Source organism: Brassica napus, chromosome C3 (assembly GCF_020379485.1).
Source record: "Brassica napus cultivar Da-Ae chromosome C3, Da-Ae, whole genome shotgun sequence".
Taxonomy (NCBI): Eukaryota; Viridiplantae; Streptophyta; class Magnoliopsida; order Brassicales; family Brassicaceae; genus Brassica; species Brassica napus.
Window position 1 is genome coordinate 40,016,393 of NC_063446.1, and position 25,514 is coordinate 40,041,906.

Genomic DNA, 25,514 nt, shown 5'->3' on the forward strand with positions numbered 1-25,514 from the left:
TCTCTATCGATTGTATGTGCGCTCCAGAAGACCTTTGTAATCTCGTCATTTCTTTGTTATGTTTATGTGATATTTGCTGTTTTTAACTTTGGCTCCGAGGGATATTGTTTATCTCAACAGCTTCCGGCTCCGGAAAAAAATATCTTTACAGGCTTTGTATATGTCACTGTTTAATTTTGTAAAATTTCACAAGATAACAAAAATTAAAGAAGCAAGATATCTTTTTACTCAATGTTCTATAAATATATAAATATAAATAATTAAAATAAAACATAAAAATAAAATAAAAATAAGATAAAAATAAAAATAATTTTTATTCTTTAATTATATGTTTGAAACAATTTTGAAATTTTCCATTTTTTACTTTTAAAATTTTAAACTCTACTCCCAAAACTCTACCAATTAACTTTAAGTCATAAATCTAGATTAGTTAACCCTAGATATATATGTTTACTTTTTAATATATATTTTTGATTATTTTTTTTCTTGTGTACTATTTTTTTGTTGAACAAAAAATCTAGAAAGGCTATTCTACGTGTTTCTCAAAATTTACGCTAAACTATAACATGTCAAATTGTAAATATATAATTTAGTATCTAATAGGTCGTAAATTGTGGAAACACCGTAGCATACTAGTAAAATTTGAAGGCTTTTATACTTAGGTATGGGATTAGAAGCCCTTACTATGTAATTTTTTTTGCAGAGGATGTGAACCCCATCGGAGGTTCAAGAGTACTATAGACAGAGTCGTTTGTTCCGGTCGTCTGCTATTTGAAAGAACATGTTCATCGAGGATGTCATACTTGCAGAACCGTCTGTCGATTCAAATGTTTCGAGGAGAGTTCCATCGTAAAATCCTTATCCGCAGAGTTGTTCATCAATATATCATATAATAGAGTTAGAGATTATATAATATATGTATATGTTAATCGGAGACGTTAACTGAACAAAACTATACTTTTCCAAATGGAATTAGTTGGTCAGCCATAAACACAATCTCATTATTTGGTTTTAGTTCTAATTTTTAATATGGTCTCAAAGTTTTTATGTTGCCCACATTCAAATCACACTAGACTACTGGCTTAGCCACATTGTCAAAAAATTCACAATCCAGTTAACAAAATTCATCCTAAATTATAATGTTTATTAGGGAAATCATTTTTTGGATTAGTAGTGATGTAATCCCAAAAATGAAAAAAAAAACATAGGATTCTTAATTAACTATTGTAATGATTAATTGATATTACGTGCCACCATTTAGTTTCTAACAACACATGATGACCACAAAATTATTTAAGAAGAAATAATATCATCTTTTAGCAAAAATAAAGAAATAATCATAACACAATTGACAAAACAAAATGCCAAGTCTAAGACAAGGCAGCATTTTCATTAACTTTATTCGTACAATAAATGGACCAACCTATTTTGATAGAGGCAAGAAGGGAGTGTTTCACCTAACTGCTAATAATTCATCGATAAACTCTCAACGACGTTTTTCTTATTATGGGGAGAAGTGTAGAAATGGGTTTGTGCTAGGTAATACTATTAAGGTTATTTTATAACATCTATAACAAGGGGACTATAGATGTGAACTCTACTGTTCTTCCACAAGTTTCCAACTAGTTTAGTGATTGTGTTGGAATTATGCGATTGATTATTTTGGGCAAATGAACAAACTATCGTGTAGTTGCCTAGTTGGTGCAACACTGCAGTTGTAACTGTTACATGGTAGCTTAGTAAACAAGGACTCTAGCTAACTTTTCAGTAGTTAACACTTAATAGAATTTGCTTAGATTAACCATATCTAAATATGTAAATTTTGCATGTATACTGAAAATGTGTGGGATGATCGCATCAGATTTGGTGCAGCTCAAAAATAAAAATACACCTACCCCATTCTCGGTAAGAGCACCATTAACCTTAAAGTTGCTTAAGTGCAGTATTTAAAAAAAAAATTTATTTTTTTTTGTCTGAAAACAAAATATTAAAAGAATGATCAATCGCGAGCCGCCATGGGGCCCGCGAACAGTGCGGGCAAAGGCATTTTTTTTTTATTTAAAAAATGTTAAGCATCCTTTAAGCACCCATTGTTAATGGTGCTCTAAAACTGATTTTCTATTTTTTTTTCTGCAGCGATTGATTTTTTACGTAACATAAATTAAAACAAATTTATAGTACAAAGTATAAACAGTTGTAATCTATTTATTTATTGATTATATATCTATACTATTAAAGCAGGATCTTATTGTCATAATTACCTTAGGGGCATGTTTCCTTCACTAACATTGCATGTTTCATTAAGGGCAATTAAGTAATATTAATAACAAATCTATATTGGGTCATTATTTTTGGATCCAGCCCAAATCAAATCTCTCTTGGGCCATTTGGGCCTATTAAAAAATCAGATTCAATTCTCACCTTTTTTTTTCCTTTGGACCATTGAGTCCAAGTTCAAATAATTTTTTTCAACTATTCTTAATTATTATTTTTTTCTTTTCTTAATATAATTTAAGCATTCATAAAAATAATTGAATTTTTTTATTGAAAAGTATAAATCCTTATTAAAAGTATATAATTTTTTAATTAAAATATTAATCCCATAATAAAATTAATTTATCAGAGTTATACCAACTTAATTCATTAAAAAAATAAAGTTTAATTTTTTTTAACATAAATAGTCATTTAAAATGAAATACGATAAATAAAGATAAAATTTTTAAGTCTTTTATAAAATAAAACACAAATATATGAAAATGTGACATTTACTAAATATTTGTCAATTGAAAAAAAAAAAAAAATAAAGCGCGGGTCAAAATCTAGTAGCCATTAAAAAGAGCTGCACAACCACAGTAAAAAGAAGACCACATGCAAAGAGAGATCCACCATGTATCCACTGAATCAAAAATGTTCAAATATTCCCCATATAAACCATTTAGCGTTTGCGGTTTCTTTGTTACATTATGGAACATGCGTTTGGATTTTCGTCGCTGAATAGTTGAGGCGGATAAGCATGCGGGTAAGCATAAGACGGCATTTCCATAGGTGGAACCGCCACACGGGGCGGTTGGTAAAGATGGTAGTAATAAGGATTCTCTATCTTCCTTACCTCCACAACTTTTGCTTCTTCCTCCTCACCCCCGCCACCGGTTTCACCACCTCCGCCTTTTTCCGCTGCTTCACCTTCCCCTTTGCCGCCATCTCCTTCTTTCTTCTCTTCATCCGTCTTTGCCTTTTCCTCTTTCCCTTCCTCGCCTTTGGATTCTCCTCCGTCCTTTTCTTCTCCTTTTGCTTCTTCTTTCTTCTCTCCTTCTGCCGCTGCAGCCGCAACCTCAGGTGGCGGGGGAGGCGGTGGGTCAACTTTCATAATCGCAGCATGTTTTCCAGTCCGTTTATAAACGTAATCTACTAGCTTTTGCGGTTCAAACACTCCCTTAACCGTCACTTGAGAACCCTTTAAATCCGATTCAGCAGATTCCACTCCTAAAAAGTAATTTATTCAAACAATAATGAATGAGATAAACAAATAGCAATATCAAAGTGAAGGGCTAAAGACAATTTGACCCCACTACGTATGGTTTACATATTAATTATATACGATACACCTCACATGCTTTCGACAAATAAGAAGATTATGACTAAATAAATTAGCACGTGTGTATGTGTTTTAAAGTGGCAGCAATATGATCTTGATTAGATATTATGTAACAACTTTGATTAAACTAAAGAATTACACACTAACCTTTCATTCTCATGATCCGTTTCTTGATCTCCGTCGCACAAGCTTCGCAGTGCATATGAACCTTGAGGACCACCGTGACCACTACGGGAGGCTGATACAAAATGTTCGCCGGGTAATTTAAATAAAACTACTAAACTCAAATTCCATATACATAAAATACAGTTTATAACATGAACCCATCGAATTAAACAATAATATACCAACCCTACGAATACACCTCCCATGTGAAATCACTGCAAAGAGAGTATTCCCCTTTTAAGCGAATAATAAACTAATGAGTATTTACCGTAAATAAAATAGTAATACAAAAACAAATGAATAGTCATTTCATTATCCCCAAGAAAGCAACCCCTAAAATCACCTCCTCTTCTTTTTTTTTCCCTTTAGTAATATCAAATTTACTAAACAAAAAAAATCAATAAAGAAAGTTTTTTTTTTTTTTTTGATAAAGGGCTATCAATAAAGAAAGTTACCTCCACTTTCTTCTCTTCCACTTTAGGTTTCTCCTCTTCTGCTTTCTTTTCCGGTGGTTGAGACGGCGGAGGAATCGGAGAAAGAAGCACAACTTGACGGTGGGTCTTCCTTTGAACTCTGGCTAATACTTTTAATGGATCAGCTTTCTCTCCCTTCACCACCACTTTCCCCGATTTACAATCAGTCATCACATCTTCCACTCCTAAATAAATCAAACCAAAAATCCAAGATTCACTTCATATTTATCTATATTATCAATTTTTTTTTTTTTTGTAACTGTATTATCAAATATATTACCATGTTTTTTACAAAAAAAAGAAAATACATATTACCATGTTTACCAAAAACAGAATTCCTAGTTTGATTGTTTTTACTTACATATAATATTAATAATTGAAAGCATAACCCAACCCTTATATGGTCCTACGCACAAAAAATATATATAATGATTACTAACGATACTTATACACAAAATCAACCAAAAACTGTAGTTGATACAAACAAGATATAGTTACAGTAATCTACTTATTAGTTGAGTGTGTAATTTGTTGGGAAAAAGTACCTCAATAGATGCTCCGAGTGTATGTGTTTCTATTTTTAAATGGACCACAACATTGATCATCTTAAACAAAAATAGATCGTTGTAAAAGCAAGCGGGCAAACGTTTGGATATTGTGAAACTATTCCATGAAAAAACTAAAATGTAAATATATTTTCAAAGAAACGTTTACATGTAGATGAAATGCAAAAAAAAATTATATAAATAAATATGCACTTTTATACATACCTTCAAAGCCTTTGAGGCAACGGCGGACTTTTCTAGCACAGCCTTCACAGTGCATGTAAACCTTAAGGACAATCTCTTGCGGCGGAGGAGGTGGTGCTGGAGCCTCCGGCACCGCCGGTGGAGACTCATCTTTGGATTCTTTTGTAGGCTCTCCTTCTTGAGTTTTCTTCTCAGATTCTTCCCCTTTTTTCTCATCAGCCTCCACTTTCTTTTCTTCTCCTTCTTTTTTCTCCTCTTCTGGTTTCTTCTCCTCCATTTTCTTCTCCTCTGCTGCTTCTGGTTTCTTCTCCTCCTGGAACCCAACAAAAAATAGTCTTAATTAAAATAAAATTATTGTTGTTATTATTCATCGAGTTTTGAAAATATGATAAGAGTTTGGGATTTTCTTGAACCTCTCCCATTTTTTTGTTTTTTGTTAAGTTGTGAGTGTTTCTATGTTCACAAAAAAATTGTTATGCCCAAAGGAGGCTTATAAATCTCTCTCTCTCTCTCTCTCTCTCTCTCTCTCTCTCTCTCTCTCTCTCTCTCTCTCTCTCTCTCTCTCTAAGGAACCACTTGGGTGTTGGTACGAAGGTAGAACTGTGGACCTCAAGATCTGAAAAGAAATGTAAATTATTTTGTATTACTCCTTTTAAACATGACTTATACGTGAATCTGTTTTTAAGTTAATTGATTATTATTTTAGTATGTGATTTAATATTTTGTTCAATTGTTTATCAGTCAAAATACACCTAATGCTCACGCAATATGTGTTCCTCCATGTATAGTTAAAACTGTCAAAACGCAATTCTAGTCCTCGAGATTGACGGTTAAGTGGAATTGCCCACTTATGTATTTTAATTTTATGTATTTTTAATTTTTAAGACAGTATTTTAACAAATGGTTTAAATCTTTTATATAAGTATGTATGGGTGTGCATTTTAGAAAATCTATTCAAATCGAACTTTATACCATTGTGGAAACCAAATTAGCTTATTTTGACAAAAAATCAAAATTTTATCTTGATTATATATATATATATATAATTAACATTGAGAAAAGGTTATAATAAGTCCATATATCCTTCCAAGTTTTCATTATATTTCCAATCATAATTATTCCTAAACAATGGATTAAAAAGAAATTCAATCATGGATTGTTTGTCAATAGCTACAGCTTTTGAGTTTGTATTGTTGCGGATTAGAGAGAAATGCCCCACGCCTTTTAAGAAACAATATTTATAGAAAACTTCTGTGCTAATATTCTTTCCAAAAAAACTTATGTACTAATATATACCTAACGCAAATTAGAAAAAAAAAACATTATTCTTTCATTTTCCAAAGCACTTCCTATTCGAATGGAATAAAAATGCATGTTATCAAACATGAGATGTCCATGGCGAAGTGAATCAACACGATATTGGTGATAACAACTAATACCTATGGCTTTTGTTGCTAAACCTTAAGTTCCAATGAGAGCTTAATTCAATCTACAAATGAGCGAACAATGGTGACATAGTATAATGGCACATGATATACCCTTAATACATATAGCACATGCGCGCGCACACGTAATAAATCGTAAAAGTTCAACACTATTGTATTTACGAGGCTAACAATTCTTCTTATCTTTTTGGAGTAAACCATTTGAAATCCAGACTATAGTATAAGAAGATCCATAAGCTAATGTATACTATTCTAAAAAAAAGCTAATGGATACTCTGTATCCTTTGTTAATTGAAATTATTTCACATTCTAAGTATATATATGTAGAAGTATATCTGTCAAATTGATGATCGGAATTCAACCTCACAACATTCAGCGTCCGCGACCTTTGTCTCGTCGCCTCTAATGGCAGAAACTATGACGATGCTCACAACCATGATCTTTGCTCGGGATCACGGAATGAAATCGATCTCACTCTTTTCTGACTCTCAAATCCTTATCAACACAATCAAGCGACATCAGATGAACTTGGAAATTTATGGTGTTTTTCGTGATATCTACCTTCTCTCCCTTTCATTTAAGACAATCAAGTTTAACTTCATTCCAAGAACAGCTAATGTCAGAGAACCGACTCTGTTGCCAAACAGGCTCTATGGGCTAAAACCCAACTTTAAGCTTATTAATGAAATCAATTTGCACAAAAAAAATATCTGTCAAATTGATTGCTTACCTCAAGTTATAGTACACATTTATTCCCTCCACCAGATAGTAAAATGATTGAATAAATTGTTTTTTTACCTCAACTACAGAGTTCAGATGATCTTTTCTTTTTTGAAACGATGAGAATCTAATGCTTGACAACTCGGTCTCTCTTTTTCTGGGGCAAAAACTTGATAACTTTTAGACTATAATTAAGTGAACTTCCGTTACATGAAAGTAAGCGAGGACTGGTAATTGGTTATCTTGGACGAAGTGAAAATCAAATGTGTTTTTCGTATTTTAGTTGGTGTCTTAAAACATAAAATAAAATGATCATTGAAGTGCTAACCTTGACACAAGGGGTCGGGTCATGCACAACCAAATATACCAAATTGCAATACATTTCTTACATTGCAATTTACTTTTATACTCCTTCCGTACTTTAATATAAATCGTTTTAGAAAAAAATTTATGTTCCAAATTATATGACGTTTTCAGTTTTCTATGTAAAATTTATTAACACTTAATATTATATGACCAATGATAATATAACTTCTATTTTATTATTGGTTGATTTGTGGTTAGTCAAATAGTTAATGATGTTTTTGTTTAAAAAATATAAAAAAATTAATGATTTTTTAATCTATGTGCACAATTCTAAAACGACATATATTAAAAAACGGAGTGAGTATTTACAGATGACATCAACTGCGTCCCTTACTATATCATATCATCATCAATGTGTTTCTCGGGATACAATGTTCTCATTGTCTGGAAACAGTAATAGTATTATGATCAAACAAATTGCTTTAAAGCCAAAAAGTTAAAATGAGATTGTATATGTAAACTTTAGTTCATATAGTATCTACTAATAAACTGTTAGTAATGATTTCAGTAGGGAGAGGTTGACAAAAAGAAAAAAAAAATCGAGAGAGAATGATAATATTATCACCTCGACTTCCCCATGCATTGATTACTGACGTGGCGCCAAGTAAGACTTCACACGCGTGGTGCATGAACTTTGGATCGCACTGTGGGACAAAGTTTTGTATTACCGAGGCTTACACATGGATGTTGCCGAGTTGGATTCTTCTGTTTTCTGGACTTAAAAAGAGTTCTAACTTAAATATACGTTACTCTTCCTTTTTTTCTTTGGTTCTTTTTATAAATATAATAATAGTAAACAAATCAAAGAGCTGTAGAGCACGTGAAATCGAAATACGTTACAAATCATGAAAAATATTAATTTACAGAACAAAACACTGTTGAACGTTGACAATTACTTTTATTTTTGTTAAAGAACGTTGAAACAATTACATAAATATATGAACAGAAACAAAGAAATTCCTGCAACTGCTAAACTTATAGAATATATATATATTTGTAAAATACTAACTTTAGTGGTAAAATGGTGAAAGTCAAGTGTTTAAGTTAATAAGGCTCATTTATAAAAGAAAAAGAGTTAATAAGGCTGATAAAATAGTAGAAATACCATTAGCTATTGATCATCAATATCCCATTTGGTATGAGTAGAACCGTACGGTTATATTTTTAATATATCCGGTTTGATAAAATAGAATAGTTCTGTTACAATTTGAGATTTTGTCGCACTTTTATGGCAGTGATATAAATGATGAATCTGGTAAAATTAAATGCTTTTGGCAGAGAAAGAATCCAAGAGCCGACGCAGACACGTCAGTAATAATAATAACGTAACGGCCGTTTCTGTAGGCTCTTGTTTTTTTTCTTCTTCACACCATTCTTGCGTTCTTCCTACCTCAAACTTAACGGTGTAAGTCTCAAACTTAACGGTGTAAGTTGTTGGCGTTAACAAGAGCCTAATAAAAGTAATTGGTCAAAAGAACGTGATTATTACCTAATTACCTTTTTACCAGAAACAAAAGTCGACCGTGGTAAGAAATCTATTAGATTATTTCAAAAGTGGCATAAGTTAGTTACTATTTACAGTAGATGTAGTTTTCTCTGGCATTCTTTAGTAGATAACTAGATATGGGTGCTTTTTTAAAAATGTGGTTTCGCGGTATTAAAGACTCTACAATCACATGGTGTTAATGTTATGATATTCAAAGTTACAGAATAGAATATCACATAAAAAACGCTGAACATTATAAGTTACAGAATTAAGAACCCATACTCTGTTGATTACTCAATTTCTGAAAAGCTATAACTGTTGTTCGTCCTTTTCTTCTTCTTTCTATTGTATGTTTGAAAATATACTCTTACCACCATTTTTTCCAAAACATAACCCATGACGTCCTGAATAAACTGATATTATGTTTTCTTTTTAAATATATCAAAAAGTTATTATGTTTTCTTTTTAAATATAGAAAGCATCTCCAAACTTCTTAAACTCATAACTTGAAACGACAAATCGATGTTTTTGGCCGTGACATATATCGAAATAGAAGTAAAGAAAACCGAACTAATTGAAGTTTTATTTGTTAAATTAGCTCATTGTAGTTACATGCAAAGTGTGTATTAATTTTCTAAGTAATGTGGAAAGATATATGATATATCCTTCATCTGAAATGACAGTAACTTATCGCCTTCTTGTTCACTATTGTCCCCCCCCCCACCACCCCCCCCCCCCCCCCCCCCCCAACAATTTTCATGATCTTATTATACCTATTACGACACCAGTATGACACCACCAATCTGAAAAGACTATCTTAACTGTATGTCGAAACATTCGAAAGGTAACTTACAAAATGTTATACTCTCTTTAAATGAGTAAGAAAAAGAAGAAAAATGCTTCGTATATGCGGATGACTTGTGTTGTTGTGGTAGACAAACATTTTTTTTTTGACTGAAGTAAACAAACATTTTTCACACAACTCCTCGCTATATATAAAAAAAAAATCTAACGAGGAGAAATAAAACATCTAATGGTCAGTAGCATCAAGCCATCAATCAAGTTTATTCGATTAATAATTATTCTTCCAAGTAATTTGTTTGTCAAATCAACTATATTTTTTTTTAAAACATTAAAGCGTATAATTTTTGAGTTCTGTAATCAAACTTATATTTTTATTTTCAAGTTATAAACCAAAATTATCAAACATCTGAAAGTGTGCAGCATAAACCAAACATTAGTATGTACGGTTCTCTTTTTACAGCATAGCATAGGAGATCACCAAATTTGAAGTTGGATAAATACAAATATACAATGAAAGATTACCATCCATTCATTAATCCAGCATGCACACTAACGAGGCTGGTCGCTTTTCGTAACGCCTAAAGAAGATCAGTACACATCCGAAAAAGAAGAAGACATTTATAACACTAATGAAACAAGTGTTTGAGATTGCAAAAGATTCTTCGTTTTTTCAGGAATAGAAAAGAGCTATAAAGATATAATGAACAAAACCAAAGGTACTTTTGTGTCTGCATCCAAAACAAGTACATTGTGACATATTAAAGATAAGATTTCTTATCTCATAATCTGTGGATTCCTTCCTTTCCTTTGTTTTGTCATTGATGGTTAGAGTAAGTTTCGATTACAAATAAATAATCTACGAAAACTATAGATAATATGTAATTGACTAAAGGATATCAGAGTACATGATGCTTGAATAAACAAAACCCGGGTTAATCCAATTTGAATTATAATTAGCGATTCGACTTTTTGCCTTTCGAGTTTTGCAACGGGAAATTGCCAAAAATCCCATTTTCAGAGTACCACTTTTCATGTTTACACTAACCATTTTTACCCTCTTCTTTAATGAAAGGTAAAAGACATTTATAACCTTTTGATTACTTTTGACAAAAAAAAAACATATGGTTAACTAATCTAAACTTAAAACATCAACTATAAACCCTAAATCATTAACTCTAAACCCTAAACCCGGAAACATCAACTCTAAACCCTAAACCCTAAACCCTAAAACTTCCAATCTAAACCCTAAAACATAAACTCTAAACCCTAAACGTAAACCCTAAACCCTAAATCTAAACTTAAAATATCAACTTTAAACCCTAAATCATCAACTCTAAACCCTAAACCATGAAACATCAACTCTAAATCCTAAACCCCGAAACATCAACTCTAAACCCTAAACCTTCAAATCAAAACCCTAAAACATCAACTCTAAACCCTAAACGTAAACCCTAAACCCTAAACCTTATATTTTTTTGAAATTCGAACCCTAAACCCTAAACCTTCAAATCTAAACCCTAAAACATCAACTCTTGGGTTTTAGGGTTTAGGGTTTAGGGTTTAGAGCTGAAAGTTTAGGGTTTAGGGTTTAGAGTTGATGTTTTAGGGTTTACGGTTAATTTTTTAGGGTTTAGGGTTTAGAGTTTACTTTTTAGGGTTTAGGGTTTAGTGTTGATAGTTTAGGGTTTAATGTTGATGGTTTAGGGTTTAGAGTTGAAGTTTAGGGTTTAGGGTTTAGAGTTGATGTTTTAGGGTTTAGAGTTGAAGGTTTAGGGTTTAGGGTTTAGAGTTCATGTTTCGGGGTTTAGGGTTTATTTCAAAAAATATGGTTTAGGATTGATGGTTTAGGGTTTAGGGTTCGTATTTAAAAAAAAATACGGTTAGGATTGATGGTTTAGGGTTTAGAGTTGAGTTTTAGGGTTTAAATTTCGAAATAGTGTAATTTAGAAAAAAATTAAAACAAATTATTTTTTATTTTTTTAGATTTTTATTTATTTAAATATTTATTTATTATATATATAAAGAACATGAGCATAAGAGTCGTTTGCCACTTAATGAAGAAGATATTTTTGAAAATGTCATTTTAGTGGTGGTAAAAATGAAAAGTCATAGCATGAAAGCGGTAAATACTTAATTTCCCCTTTTGCAATTGCATTATTCAGTTTAGCATTTATCCCGAAAGTTGGAACTGAAAGAATGTTTTAAAACATACAATAAACTCTTAAGTAGAAGGCATACACTATAGAGATTAAAAAAAAATGTACATAATTGCGTTATCTGAAGAAACTATTCAGTTTCAAAAAAAAATTTCTTTTATAAATTACCTGGATTCAAACTTGAAATTATAGTTTCACAGTCTGATTGTAAAGGTACTTGCTGAATAATAATCTTCAAAAATAAAAGTTGGAGTAAGAAAACTAGAACTCACAAGCTCGTCTAGTAACATAAAATAACATACACATGAACTGATGATCTATCATTCACAAAAAAAAACTTATCTGATCAAAACATGAAATTACGACAATCATATTTATTTTCTTTTTTAGGAAAATTGTTTGCTAACTATAAAAATAATACTCGATCATATAGGTTGTTAAAAACAAAAATAATTGTGTTGTTAAAAAAATATGAGATAAATTTTTTAAAAACTATATGAATTACAAAACAACATCAATGAATTACAATATATATATATATATGTTATGTTACTAATATCATTTCACTAGCTAAAAATGGGTCATATATAAAAGACAACAATTTCTAATGAGAAATTCCTCACTCTAAAACTGAAAAATTAGCCATAACACACGTCTAAAAGATGAAATAAACAAAAAAAAGTACATAGAGAAAATATTTAAATACAAAAAAATATAAGAACATGTCAATAAATATAATACATGATTGTTTCTGTTTTGCATATGAATTTTATAATTTATGCATTTAGTTCTTAACGACCATATAAAAACTTGGAGAAATTTCATGTTTACCACTTTCATGGTATCACTTTTCATCTTTTCCACCATTAAATGAATATTTTCATAAAAATATTTTTTTTATTAAGTGGCAAAAGACTCTTATACCATTGTTCTCTATATAATAATAAATCATTATTTAAATAAATTTTTATTTTTTTTTTGTTTTTTTTGAATTTTTTGTTTTCAAATTTTCTTTTTGAAAATCGAAAATTATGTTTGAAACTATTTTATATATTTTAAGTATTTATTTATATATTTATTAAAATCCTAAATTTCATATTCCAAAAACACTACCCCAGCCCGCCCTCAACTCTAAACCCTAAGTCTAGATTAGTTAACCATAGGGGTATAAGTATCTTTTACCTTACATTAAAAATGAGGGTAAAAATGATTAGTGTATATATGAAAAGTAATATTATGAATGTGGTATTTGTGGTAATTTCTCTAAAAACTTTGTTTGTAGTCTAGGGGGTAACTGGTGATAAATTGTTTTCATAAAAAAACAATTTTAATAATGAAAACAAATAATATAATTTATAAGACGATAACTAGAGAAACATCTCGAAAAATTATTTAAATTTATCTTAGTAGAGTATTTTGGATTTAAAACCTATTTATAACTTTTGTTGCAATTTGTTTCTGATAATTTATTCTATTTGAAGATCTCCTACCATTTTAAAATGTATTTAAAAGAATACAAGGCTTTAAAATTAATTTTTGCTACATGTATCTTTAAAATTTCTTATTAGCCATATACACAATGTTTGTAAGTTTCAATTACAGTTCACCAAAATATTATATCTTTCAAATAAAAATTCATGAAATGCACTGACATATTTCCAGTAGAATTTCTTTAGATAAATATTATCTTTCTTATTAGGAACATGTAACAAAATTTATTAGTCATATATGATAAATTTATTCATGTTAATAAGTTATAATAAAAATGATAAAATACTATAAAATTTCCTAAGTGTATATTATTTGAGTGCATAATAAGATATTATTGCAGTAATAGAAATAAAATCACTTTTAACATTATATTTTTTTCTCGTCGTTAAGTAAATAAAATTTAAAACTAATTTATTATTTTTGTAAATTTCATCTGAACACGCTTATAAATCGAATGCTACTCTTGACTAAACCGCAACACAAGTTTTAGCCATGAGTAACTTTTGCAGTGTATCCGATGATATCTTAACTAATATTATGTCAAGACTTCCGGCTAAACCATTTGCCGCTGCTGCTTGTGTTAACCATTTATGGAATCGAATTTCCGATCGTATTCTTTCTCGACCCCGACTTACTTCTGGTCTTTCTCTTGCCGAATCTCCCGAGGTAAAAAAAATAAATATTATGTTTTATATGTATAATCAATGTTTCCTTATATTCAAATATATAATCTATGTTTTACAGGATTTCTCGAATAGGAAAAAAATTCATAGTTATTGCATCAATACTGTGTGGATATCATTGTTGTTTTTACTAGATGTAACATTGTAATTACGCTTTGCATAGATCGCCGTGGATGAAGCCCTTGAAATGGCCTTATCCAAACCAATCCGGCCACATTTTGCAATTGCTTTTGTCGGTTTACATTTTCCCATAGAAGAGATCCATAACCGGGTAACTAATTCCATTGTATAATTGAATCTTCAAATGCTAGAAAATTAAAAAGAAAGATTATTCGCTTTTAGTGACTTATTCAACTATAATCAGATTGCAAGTAAAATTGGTGCAAATACGATCCTAATTACGACTGCTTCCCTTGGAACCATCGATGCAGATTCGATTACTAATGAACTCGAAGAGGTAAACTAAAATTAATCATGACATTTTATCATTACTATATAAAATTAGTTAATTCGCTATAAAGATTTCGTAATTAATTTTTGATAGATGAAATGGGAAGATGATGAAGATGCAGTGATTACGGACGATGACATGTACCTAGGAGTCACAATGATAATTGGGTTCGTACCCGGTTTGAAAATCAATGTTGTCCCGCTCCTACATACCAACACAGTATGTTAATAAATCTAAAATCAGACTTGCTTTTAGTTTTAATTAATTTACTTTGAGGGGTCAAATGGTCCTAATTGCGTCGATGTATAGGAGCCACAAGTGCCGATGGTCGACGAATTCATTTCGGACGTAAGAGATTTCACGGTTCTGGTCGCCGGTAATACAAACCCTGAGCCGGTTGGTATAATGCTGTTTGGGGTGAGAATTTTTCAATTTCAAACTCATCTTCAGTTTGGTTAGGGTAGACAGACTCGGTTTTGAATCAGTTGAAAACCGGTTACTAGGTTTTATGTTTTAACCAGACCCCTGATAATAAGTAAACTTAATAATTTCATTTGAACTATTTTTCCATGAATATATTGGAACTAACTTATCGTTTTTTTTCTAGGATCATTGTAGGAATCTGAAACCTATCCTCGCCGAAATTGGTGAGATCTGATTACATAATTATATTAGCAACATACAGTATAACCTCTTCCAATTAATATCGTTAAATCAATACTCTATAAATTAATATACACTAAAAACTTTTATAAAATAATATAATTTTATAGTTTCAAATTGAGTTTTTGGTTCAATTAGTATATCAATAAATTAATAACTTCTATAAATTAATAAAAAATTATAATTTTGGTATAGTCCCAACATTATTAATTTATAGAGGTTTCAGTGTATTGAGTATACTAGGCTCTCTAATACTTGTATAGAAACAGATGCATAGTATACTTCTCTATATACCGTATACATGTATATAAAAGAAACACATTGTACATGATTCATTAATCTATGAGATACACTTTAAGTTTTTGTGCTCTCTCTCTCAACATCTTGATATGGTATAGTTCATAATCTTTCTTTCTTCTTCTTGTTTGTAGATGCAAAGATATCAAGAGAAACCGTTATGATCGGTGATGCGCACAACTATTTCGTTTGTACCAACGCTGAAGTTGACAATATTGATACCACTCTTTACACCGTAGACGCGGTCGCACTTGTTTTCGCCAGAGATAACCTAAACAACAATGAAGGTACACAAGTTCTTAGCTGAAAATTACAGTTTAGAAAAAGACTAAAAATATAATATTTTGTTGACTGAAAAAAAAAAGAAATCACACATACTAAAATACTAATTGCATGCAGTGGAAATCAAATTTCACGTGGGGATTTCAAGTGGGATAATCCCAATTGGTCCAAAAATAGAGATACTCGACGTGTTGGTGCACGAGGGAAAAACAACATGGTTATTCGCTAGAACACAAGGCGAAGTATGGCCACTTGATGCTTATAATCTCATTCTGTCTCTTCATACCCTGGTAATCATCTCTATGTTCCATACTTATATGCGAATGCATTATGCATGTATACATTAACTGCGATGAGATTTACAAATGATATTTGCAGATTATAGATAAGCCGTATTTTCTATATATCGGTGTTACAAAGGAAGCCGAACCGCTAGACGGAGGACTGTCCATAAAATATACAGAGTTCTATGAGGTCATTGGGTAAGATTATATACATTATTTTACGTAAACCACTAAAATTTTAGCATTTTTTCATGAAAATATTATTTTATTTTGTTACTTAAGTATGAATGATTGTAAACAGGACACAACAGATAATGTTTAGTGTCGCGGGCACCGGTATAAATCCAGGCGATATTTGTATGTTTTATCACTCAGATATGGACTCTGCAATGGGTTCCAGCAACGATGTTTACAACCGTTTTCATCATCTCGTCGAGCCGCCGCCTCGTCAAGCTTACGGTCAGTTGGTTTCGAGTAGCCGAAGTAACAGAGAGAAAGTGTTTGGAGGGTTCATGTTTGCTAGCTCGAACCGTGGAGACAAGCATTTCGGGAATTCGGTAACGGATTGCATGCCGTTTTACGAGAATTTTCCTGGTGTACCATTCACAGGAACTTTTTGCTTTGAACCTATCGGACGTTCTCCCGTTTTGGAAGAGGAAGAGGAATGGCAGAGTGATGAGAATCGGTTCAACATGCAGGCCTTTAATACAATCCATCTGGTCATGTCTTATAAGAAGACAGCATGAATCTTAACTAGTCTTATCTTATTAAGACATCATGAATGCTATAAACTTATGTATGGTGTGTAAGAATAATTTACTTGAGCTAAAAAACTATTTAAGCGGAAGTAGAGCTTTATATATATAGTTTGCTTTTTCCCAGCCAAAATCAGTTTAAAATTTGAGTCTTACAAAAGAAACCCAAAAAATGAGAAGACAAGCGTTCGAATGTTTTGATGTTCTTCAGCTACTTATTGCATTATGCACGAGAGACCTCGTACTATCAGGTAAGCAAGCGAAACACACAAGAGAAGCTTTGAGGAAAAGAGATTTATGAATCTCTAAACAGTGATTCCAAGGGACTTGTTGAACTTCTCTACCTCTAAGTAGACAGTAGAGTAAGGAAGGAACTCAGAGAAGTAATCTCCACTTAAGTGGTTGATGGCTACAGCGAGTTTCGGAATCTCTAAGGTTTCTTCGTTGGTTAGTGTTCTTATGAATCTTGCTGGATTGCCTCCCCATAGTTCACCTGATGGGATCCTTCTTCCTGGTGGCACAACCGAACCAGCTTCGAGGATTGAGCGGGTCTCAACCAGTGAACCTTCCATTAGTATTGAGTGTTGCCCAATGATACACTCTGGTTCGATGGTACATGATCTCAGAAGACTGTATGCACCTACTGTCACGTACCTGTCGATCAACGTCTCTGCTGGTAATCCTGAAAATTTCAAAATAGACAGTAACCCTAGAATGATCAATATCAAAAAGCCAATCAGATCATAGAGACTGTGTGCTAATCTACTAAACTCTACTATTGAGCTCAAGAACATGGCATATTCTTGATTCCTATCTAACATTATATTGATTCCATAGAGTGAACAGTAACCTGTTGGGGACGACCACGCGGCATGGACAACGCACCGTTCCTGCACATTCGAGCAGAACCCGAGGGTGATTTTGTTGAGATCGCCGCGCAAAACGGCGCCGTTCCAGACGGAAGAGCCGTCCCAGACGGTGACCTGACCGGCCAAGACAACGTTGGGCGCCACGTAGGCATCAACGGCTACCTTCGGAAGCCACTGCCCCAAGGGAATGATCTGTCTCTGTCCCCTGTAGTCCCAATTCACACGATCCGGCGACGGCGACACCGTCGGTTTTGGCTTCGGCGCCTCTGTCTTGACCGCGACCGCCGCTTCCGCAGCGAAGTAGCGACGGATCAGGTTAGAAGCTACTCCTCTCCGAGAGAATCGAGCTATTGAAGTCGCCATTGCTGATGGATTTGCCAAGACGAAAGTGCGGAGAAATGTGGTCGTCGGGAGACTCAGATGAAACAGAACAGAGATGAAGATTAGGCTTTAATGGGCTTATTGCAACAAGCCCAATAATAGACGATACGGCGTCGTTTTAGAGATCCACAGATCATTCGACTTACAGTGGTTGGTGCTTTTAAGAAGTGAAAAGACTTTTCAACTAATAGTTTGATTGTAAGTGGTAACCCCTATCAAGTGGCATTCGATAAAGGAACCAATTAAACCAGATCCCAAACAAATTCCACAGCTGATACCAGATCCATACCAAGATGAATTTTATATCATATATGAAATTTTTTGATTATATTCACATATATATCCGAAAATGCCAGATCTTACATCAATTTTTGAAAAACTAGAAGCACAAGCAGAACCGGAGAAGAAAAGACTTTCCGTAAACCAGTAATAAGCTAACACAGTTAACCGGAATAGATGTGTACGTTGATGGCGATGGTGAAGATAGTGATGAGACCAAAGAAGATGATTGCGTGGACGAGAATAGAAGCGCCGCTCGTCTTCATATTCCCGAACTCGACAACTCGGCCTCCCGCCGGAATCTGGAAAAGAAGCCCCGGTGTTAGCACTACGAATAGGATCACGGCTATCAGAACTGGTCCCCAATCTGCCATCTTCCTCGTTATAGAGAGAGAGAGAGAGAGAGAGAGAGAAAAAGTGAAACTCAAACGAAAAAGGGAGAGGGGGAGAGAGAGAGTGGAGTAGGAGCTGGGGTTGTTTTGTTTTGTTTTGTTAGACACGAAGCTTCTCGTCTGATGTGAAAGCAAATGGGAGTGGTGAACCAACCAATTTTTGGAACCCACGTGGAAATACATTTTAATATTTGAAGTACATGGGCTTTTTTAGCAGATTCATTTTCTTGTAATTTGATTTTTAGGCCCATATATAATGATTGTTTTATTATTGCGGCCGATATGTTACAGGGTAATTTAATATTCTACATGTTCAAGTTATTGTTTGTTTGATACATTATTTAAATTGAAGTTAAACATACATTCCACTACAAGAGAAAAAGACAAAAATAACACTAAATCAAACTTATGTTCTATATGTTCAACTAGCACTCAAGGTCAAAAGTCACAAAAATAGCACTTAATGTTTTATCAAAAGTCACAAACTTAGGGTTTATATAGTTAAAGGGTGGAGTTTAGGATTTAAGGTTTAGGGTTTAGGGTTTAGAGTTTCGGGTTTAGGGTTTAGATTTTAGGGTTTAGGGTTTAGATTTTAGGGTTTAGGGTTTAGAGTTTAGGGTTTAGGGTTTAGAGTTTAGGGTTTAGGGTTTAGGGTTTAGAGTTGAGAAATGAGGTTTTGGGGATAAGATTTCAATTTTTGAAAAATAAAAAAAATTAAAATTTTCAAAGGATAAACTAAAAAATATGCTATTTTGGTCATTTTAGTTTTTGAGTGCTATTTTTGTGATATAAACTTAGAAATGTGCTATTTTGGAGATTTATCTGGTTCTAAGTAAAAAAATAAATATCTTTACATTCCTGTCGTAATCCCAAATTTTTAAAAGAAATAAAGTGAGATTAAAAATGAAATCCAGAAAGTATCATCAACTCGTGTCGTGTGTAACACCATAAATATATAATGACGATAACACCCTTTGCAAAATAGGAAACCAATCTATGAGTGAGTCACTCGTCATTAAGTGGAGGATATAATAGTAAATTACGAAACATAAGAAATCAATATATTGCCAAAAATAAAGAGGAGAGCCTGTCTCAATTTGCAAAAAGGAGGAGATAAACGTTTTACAGAAAATCACAAAATCATTATCCCGGGAGGAATCTACGACGTTCACCAATCGTTCCGCTCGTCTCTCTCGTCGCCGTTATCCTTTGTCACGAACGATTGAGAAGGAGCATCTACGACGGAACTAATCTCAGCTTCTTCATCGTTAATTTCACGAGTTTGTCCTTTTGTTTTGTATAATCTTTCTCGTTTGCTAGATTAGTTACGATTCCACAAGACTTTCCTTGTTCGAAATCTAAATCAAATTTGCGTAAGCGTTGACGGTATCCTAAACGTTTGATCTCTTCTACATTACATTCTAAAGTAGAAATGGCTAACCAAGGCGGGCCAAGACGGAGCTTATCTATAACGACTTCGTCATTACAGAGGAAGAGATCCATGGATATCAGCGAACGTGGTCTCGACGTTGGTCGGAGATCTCTTTCTATTTCACGTTCGCCTAGGTAACTCTCAATCTTGCATGTATTATTAGCTTTGTAAATGCTGGTTTCGTAGGCACAATTTGGGTTCCTTTACGAACAAGTAAACTAGCCCTAGTTGTTTGGATCAACTTTGATCATTATTTGGATATGGACGCAGGGGTTTTACAGGAGGAGAGCGAACTGTTAAACGTTTAAGGCTATCGAAAGCCCTTACTGTACCCGCAACAACGACTATTTATGAAGCTTGTAAAAGGATGGCTTCTCGCAAAGTTGCGGCCTTATTGTTGACCGACTCCAATGAAATGCTTTGTGGGATTCTTACTGACAAGGTATGTCACTAGCATGTTACAAAGGTTGAAGCTATATTTGATCCTATGCATCGTTTTTATGGGGTTTTCTTTCAGGACATAGCTACAAGAGTGATCTCACAGGAAGTTAATGTGGAGGAAACACCTGTATCCAAGGTTATGACTAGGAACCCTGTGTTCGTCCTTTCGGAAACACTTGCTGTTGAAGCCCTCCAAAAGATGGTCCTAGGTTTGTGTGTGTTTGCTTTCAGTTAGAGAAACCTAATGGTTTGTTTTTGTTCATTCTAATTCTTATGTATGGATTGTTAATGAGCCTATATATATATATATATAAAATAACTTTTACAGGAAAATTCAGACATCTGCCTGTAGTTGAAAATGGGGAAGTAATTGCTTTACTAGACATAGCAAAGTGTCTGTATGATGCCATTGCTCGCATGGAGAGAGCAGCTGAGAAAGGTAAGGCCATTGCTGCTGCCGTTGAAGGTGTTGAGAAAAGTTGGGGAACTAACACTTCAGGTGTGCCAGGAACAAACATTTTCTCTTGTCTTTTTTTTTTAATCAGATTTTTGAATGTTCCAAGTATGTTTGATTTTTTTCATGTGCGTAGTTCCCAACACATTCATTGAAACGCTACGAGACCGGATGTTTAAACCTTCTTTATCAACAATTATACCAGATGATACAAAGTAGGTAATCTCTTATTTTTCTTTATTAAATCCTTATTACGATCTTGAGTGATTCCTCCCTTGAAGTTATTAATTCACTTGTGTTTGTTCAGGGTTTTGAAAGTCTCACCAACTGATACAGTCTTGACTGTAGCAAAGAAGATGGTTGAATTTCAATCAAGCTGTGCAGTCGTGATGATCGAGGACAAGCTTCGAGGGATATTTACGTGAGTTTCTCCTTTCTGAAAGCATTGAAAACTTTGCCAATGTTTCCTCTACCAACTTCTCTTCAGATACTATATAATATTAGACATGTCAATTAGGGCCGAAGCCCGTAGTCCGAGCCCGTCCAGCCCTAAAAATTACCGGGCTTGGGCTTAGCTTTATAAGTCCAAAAAAAATTGGGCCTTTCGGACTAAGCCCATTTGGGCTTTGGGTATTTTGGGCTTAAGTCCGTTTGGGCTATGGCCGGCCCGAAAACCCGAAATTTATATTTTAGCGTAAATATTATCCTTCTTTCTTGTAATCGAAACTATTATTAGTATTGATATATTATTTTAATATTTTTATCTAAACTCTAATAAAGCAAATATAAAAGTTTTTAATGCACTTTATTGTTTCATCATTACAAGTGTTACATTTTAAATTTTACAAAAGTACATTCTTCTTTCATGTACGACATGTTTTTATTTTCAAAATATAAAGTATAAAACGTTTGACCATGTTTATCATAAATTTTGTTCTCTTATATTTTTTGTTTTAATTGATATTTGATTATTTAAATCTTATTAAATTTGGTTTGTGTATAAAATGTTTTTAAAACATACGAAAAAATAAAAAATTTGTGATAGACAAGAAAATTTTAAACTCACTTTATACTTTTTTTATTTTTTAAAAATGAAACTCTTTTTTTTAATGAAAATTCACATGTATTAAAACGATGGAAGTGACAATAACAAATTATTTTTCGAAAAGCCCACAAAAGCCCGAAAAGCCCTGTAGCCCTATAAGGGCCGGGCCGGGCTTTGAATTCTAGGCCCAAATTATTTTCGGGCCGGGCCGGCCCGGGCTCAAATATTTACGGGCTTAGCGGGTTTGGGCCGGACCGGGCCGGGCCAGCCCGAATTGACACCCCTATATAATATAAGCCAGATGATATGAATCTAGGAATCCCAACTCAACCAAACCACATCTACCTAACCAAACTGCTTGATGCCTAACAATTCTTTTTAATATTGTATTTGTTCGCATTCTTGAGTCCAACTAACTTGCTTACTAGTTCATGCTGTTATTGAACTCGTATGTCTTCCTTGTAAATAATTATCACTAACTTCCAAGAGTTTTGTTTTTCGTTTATCTAGTTCCAAGGATATACTGATGCGGGTTGTCGCTGAAAATCTTTCTCCATCTGAGACTACAGTGGAACAGGTAGGATTAAGATACAGTTACTCAAGTATTTAGTTTTGAAGTTTTGAATCAAATTTTCAACCATCTTAAGATTCCTATTTTCAGTTGGGTTTAATCATTTGTTTTTATTCGTGAATGCACAGGTTATGACTCAGAATCCAGAATCTACGACAGTTGACACGCCAATCGTTGAAGCTCTGCACATCATGCACGAGGGAAAATTTCTACACCTTCCTGTAACTACTGATAAAGGTAAAAGTTCTTTTACATTTTGGATTGCAAGTCTTATGAAAACGTATGTAGATAACAAAAGGGTTTCTGATTGCAGACGGAGATGTAGTTGCAGTTGTTGATGTAATCCATATAACTCACGCTGCTGTCGCCACTGTAAGTTGTCGTATCTTAGATTGTTCTGATTATAACAAAACATTTTTTATAAAGGTGCTTTTAGTTGTAGTTGTTTTTGATGTGATCAGGCTGGTACTACTCCGGGAATAGGTAATGAGGCAACACACACAATGATGCAAAAGTTTTGGGATTCGGCGATGGCATTGTCTCCTAATGATGAAGACGATGACACGAGAAGGTCAGTACCCTGACTCGCTCAAACCACTAAACTTGCTTCTTTTCAAATTGAGCTTTGGTTTTACTGACTTTGTTGGCTACATGGGAAACTTTTTTTTTTTTTTTTCAGTGAGAGCTCCTTGAAAGTTGCTTCTGAAGCTGATACAGGGAGATCTTTACCTTTTGCATATATGTTTTCTTTCAAGATCGAAGACAAGAAGCACAGAATGCACAGATTCATAAGTGGTAAAGCTAAATCTTTCTCTTTGTTCATCTAGCAAACAGTTATAGCAACCTTGTGTCTGTGTACTCACATGGATTGGTTCTTAAATTGCAGACACTCGTAGTTTGACAGAAGTGATAACCGCGATCCTTCAGAGAATAGGAAACGATATCGATCCAGACAACCTACCCCAAATTTTGGTACGTAAATAACATTTTCACATAAGAATGATGCAATTCTTTTCTCATCACCCCTGAAACGTTACAATGATGGTTATAATCTGCAGTACGAAGACGAGGACCACGATAAAGTGTTGTTGGCTTCAGATAGTGATCTTCAAGCAGCCATAGACCATGCCAAATCAATTGGCTGGAAGGTAAGTTATACATAAATGAAGAAGCAAATGAGAACTTTATGAGAGTTTGGCATTCTGAAATGATTGGATTATTATAAACTGTAGAGTCTGAGATTACATTTAGATGATTCAAGAGAAGGCAAAGGAAGAAGAAGAGCATCAGGATCAGAAGCAACGGAGTATGTAGAGAGAGACGCTTGGGCTGCTGCTTACAGTGGAGTTGCGGCTGGTGCTGCATTAGTAGCTGGTCTTGGCTTTATGGCTTTTCTCAAAAAATTCCGACGCTGACTCCAAAAAAAGACAATTATATTCTCTTACATATCGATACAAACAAGAAAGAGTGTCATGCAACAGAAAACATACAGAGGTTTTGAAGGTTTTGTCTGAATTCTGAAACATATTATATACTAACGTAATCTTTAAGATTTTCTGCTTTCTTTCATTAAATCAAAAGAGCAAAAATACCTAAAAAACTAATACATCAAGAACAAAGGCTTAGAATCTTGTCCAAACTGATCACAACAATGTCAAAAGGAAAACTCAAACAGAACAAGGGCTTTGCCATGTGGAGATATCTGCTATAAGTTGTCGAAATTTGTCGATAAGCTCTTTGACATGAACATTCTTCTCTGCAATCTCCTGCATCCACAAACATCCAACACTTAAATCCAGACCTGATGACACACGTACGTACACAAGAAATATACACACTTTTTTTTCATGGTTCTAGAAACCAATGTTACAACTTTTATACTGCACAATGTGAATCATATTTTCTTTTATCCACACAGTTCTAAGCCTTGAGGTATATGCAGTACTGATAATTTACGTTCATTCGATACCAAGAATTGCTTAAATGTAAGTAGCATTCGGATTGAAAGTTAACAAAGAGATGTCTTACCTTCCTGAGACTCAAGGCTTTCTCCTCCAGCTTTTCGATTTCGTCTTCTTCTTCAGGAGTTCCTAAACCATTTTCCGCTTCAGATACTTTTGCCTGTCAAATAGATTATACATATCAAAATCAAGAATCCTCATAACCTCTGAATTGGAATTAGCTTAACAAGTATAGAACAAAATGTATTCAACAAGCAAGAGATCCTTCATCTAAAAATCGAATCTCCCTTGGATCAAGCTAGTAACACCATTATGCTCATTTACCTTCTGAGAATTGGGAATCGCAGCAATAACAGCACGAAGAGAAGTCACTGAGTTCTTATAGCGAAGACTAGCTTCATCCAGAGCACTGTTTCCACTTCCTCCTCCGCCTCCACCACCACCAGATTCCGAATGATGCGGTGCTCCATCGATCCCAGCCGCATCGGCGGAAACGAGAGCTGATCCGTTGGAGCCAGTCGTGGAACTCGCGGTGGCTGATGTAGACCATAGAGAAGGATTGCAGAGCTCATCATTCATGGCGGAAATGATCTGAAAAGCCGCTTCGATAGTCTCCTCTAAATGCTTCTCCCCTTCCATCGCAAGCTCCTGTGTCGTCGTCATCGCCGCCGTCGTCTACGATTCAATCACAGTGACCGCTCTGGTACGTCGTCGTTTGTCAAATTATAGTTGTGTCTATAAAATAAAACTATTAGGCCTGCAGATTCGAACCGAACCAAACCGAAATTTTCGGTTTACTGGTTAAGTTGTGGTTTTGAGTTCGG

At 33.7% G+C, this 25,514-nt stretch overlaps 6 protein-coding genes across 8 annotated transcripts; 2 read left to right on the plus strand and 4 right to left on the minus strand.

The window, feature by feature from the left end:
* Window positions 1-2,810: 2,810 nt before the first annotated feature.
* LOC106348339 (heavy metal-associated isoprenylated plant protein 7) lies at window positions 2,811-8,111 on the minus strand. 2 transcript variants are annotated; one of them, XM_048750712.1, is made up of 5 exons: window positions 8,079-8,111; window positions 5,004-5,295; window positions 4,216-4,418; window positions 3,743-3,833; window positions 2,811-3,483 (listed from the first exon to the last, which is right to left on the minus strand). In XM_048750712.1, the coding sequence occupies exons 1-5, from the start codon at window positions 8,094-8,096 to the stop codon at window positions 2,957-2,959; spliced, it is 1,131 nt and encodes a 376-aa protein (XP_048606669.1). In that variant the 5' UTR covers window positions 8,097-8,111; the 3' UTR covers window positions 2,811-2,956. The 2 variants fall into 2 exon arrangements, with proteins under 2 accessions (XP_048606669.1, XP_013643524.2); XM_013788070.3 differs by lacking the exon at window positions 8,079-8,111 and adding an exon at window positions 5,396-5,527.
* A 5,713-nt stretch (window positions 8,112-13,824) lies between these two features.
* Window positions 13,825-16,906, plus strand: LOC106348354 (F-box/LRR-repeat protein At5g63520-like). The gene is made up of 10 exons (XM_013788082.3): window positions 13,825-14,116; window positions 14,297-14,404; window positions 14,498-14,590; window positions 14,678-14,803; window positions 14,894-15,001; window positions 15,192-15,231; window positions 15,679-15,831; window positions 15,944-16,116; window positions 16,205-16,308; window positions 16,412-16,906. Exons 1-10 carry the CDS (start codon window positions 13,943-13,945, stop codon window positions 16,854-16,856), a joined length of 1,524 nt encoding a protein of 507 aa, XP_013643536.2. The 5' UTR covers window positions 13,825-13,942; the 3' UTR covers window positions 16,857-16,906.
* Window positions 16,907-16,946: 40 nt separating this feature from the next.
* Window positions 16,947-18,198, minus strand: LOC106348362 (gamma carbonic anhydrase-like 1, mitochondrial). The gene is made up of 2 exons (XM_013788092.3): window positions 17,716-18,198; window positions 16,947-17,547 (listed from the first exon to the last, which is right to left on the minus strand). Exons 1-2 carry the CDS (start codon window positions 18,095-18,097, stop codon window positions 17,171-17,173), a joined length of 759 nt encoding a protein of 252 aa, XP_013643546.2. The 5' UTR covers window positions 18,098-18,198; the 3' UTR covers window positions 16,947-17,170.
* A 203-nt stretch (window positions 18,199-18,401) lies between these two features.
* LOC106348372 lies at window positions 18,402-18,942 on the minus strand. Its single transcript, XM_013788102.3, has one exon. It carries the CDS (start codon window positions 18,766-18,768, stop codon window positions 18,559-18,561), a length of 210 nt encoding a protein of 69 aa, XP_013643556.2. The 5' UTR covers window positions 18,769-18,942; the 3' UTR covers window positions 18,402-18,558.
* Window positions 18,943-19,873: 931 nt separating this feature from the next.
* On the plus strand, window positions 19,874-24,284 carry LOC106348381 (CBS domain-containing protein CBSCBSPB1). Of its 2 annotated transcripts, none has more exons than XM_013788114.3 (15): window positions 19,874-20,066; window positions 20,214-20,352; window positions 20,489-20,660; window positions 20,736-20,868; window positions 20,988-21,158; window positions 21,250-21,328; window positions 21,421-21,534; window positions 22,669-22,735; window positions 22,858-22,966; window positions 23,043-23,101; window positions 23,191-23,300; window positions 23,409-23,524; window positions 23,616-23,701; window positions 23,788-23,877; window positions 23,962-24,284. In XM_013788114.3, the coding sequence occupies exons 2-15, from the start codon at window positions 20,219-20,221 to the stop codon at window positions 24,142-24,144; spliced, it is 1,623 nt and encodes a 540-aa protein (XP_013643568.2). In that variant the 5' UTR covers window positions 19,874-20,066; window positions 20,214-20,218; the 3' UTR covers window positions 24,145-24,284. The 2 variants fall into 2 exon arrangements, with proteins under 2 accessions (XP_013643568.2, XP_013643577.2); XM_013788123.3 differs by having other exon boundaries at window positions 20,217-20,352.
* On the minus strand, window positions 24,142-25,462 carry LOC106348394 (mediator of RNA polymerase II transcription subunit 30). The gene is made up of 3 exons (XM_013788135.3): window positions 25,015-25,462; window positions 24,758-24,850; window positions 24,142-24,495 (listed from the first exon to the last, which is right to left on the minus strand). The coding sequence occupies exons 1-3, from the start codon at window positions 25,351-25,353 to the stop codon at window positions 24,397-24,399; spliced, it is 531 nt and encodes a 176-aa protein (XP_013643589.1). The 5' UTR covers window positions 25,354-25,462; the 3' UTR covers window positions 24,142-24,396.
* Window positions 25,463-25,514: the final 52 nt, after the last annotated feature.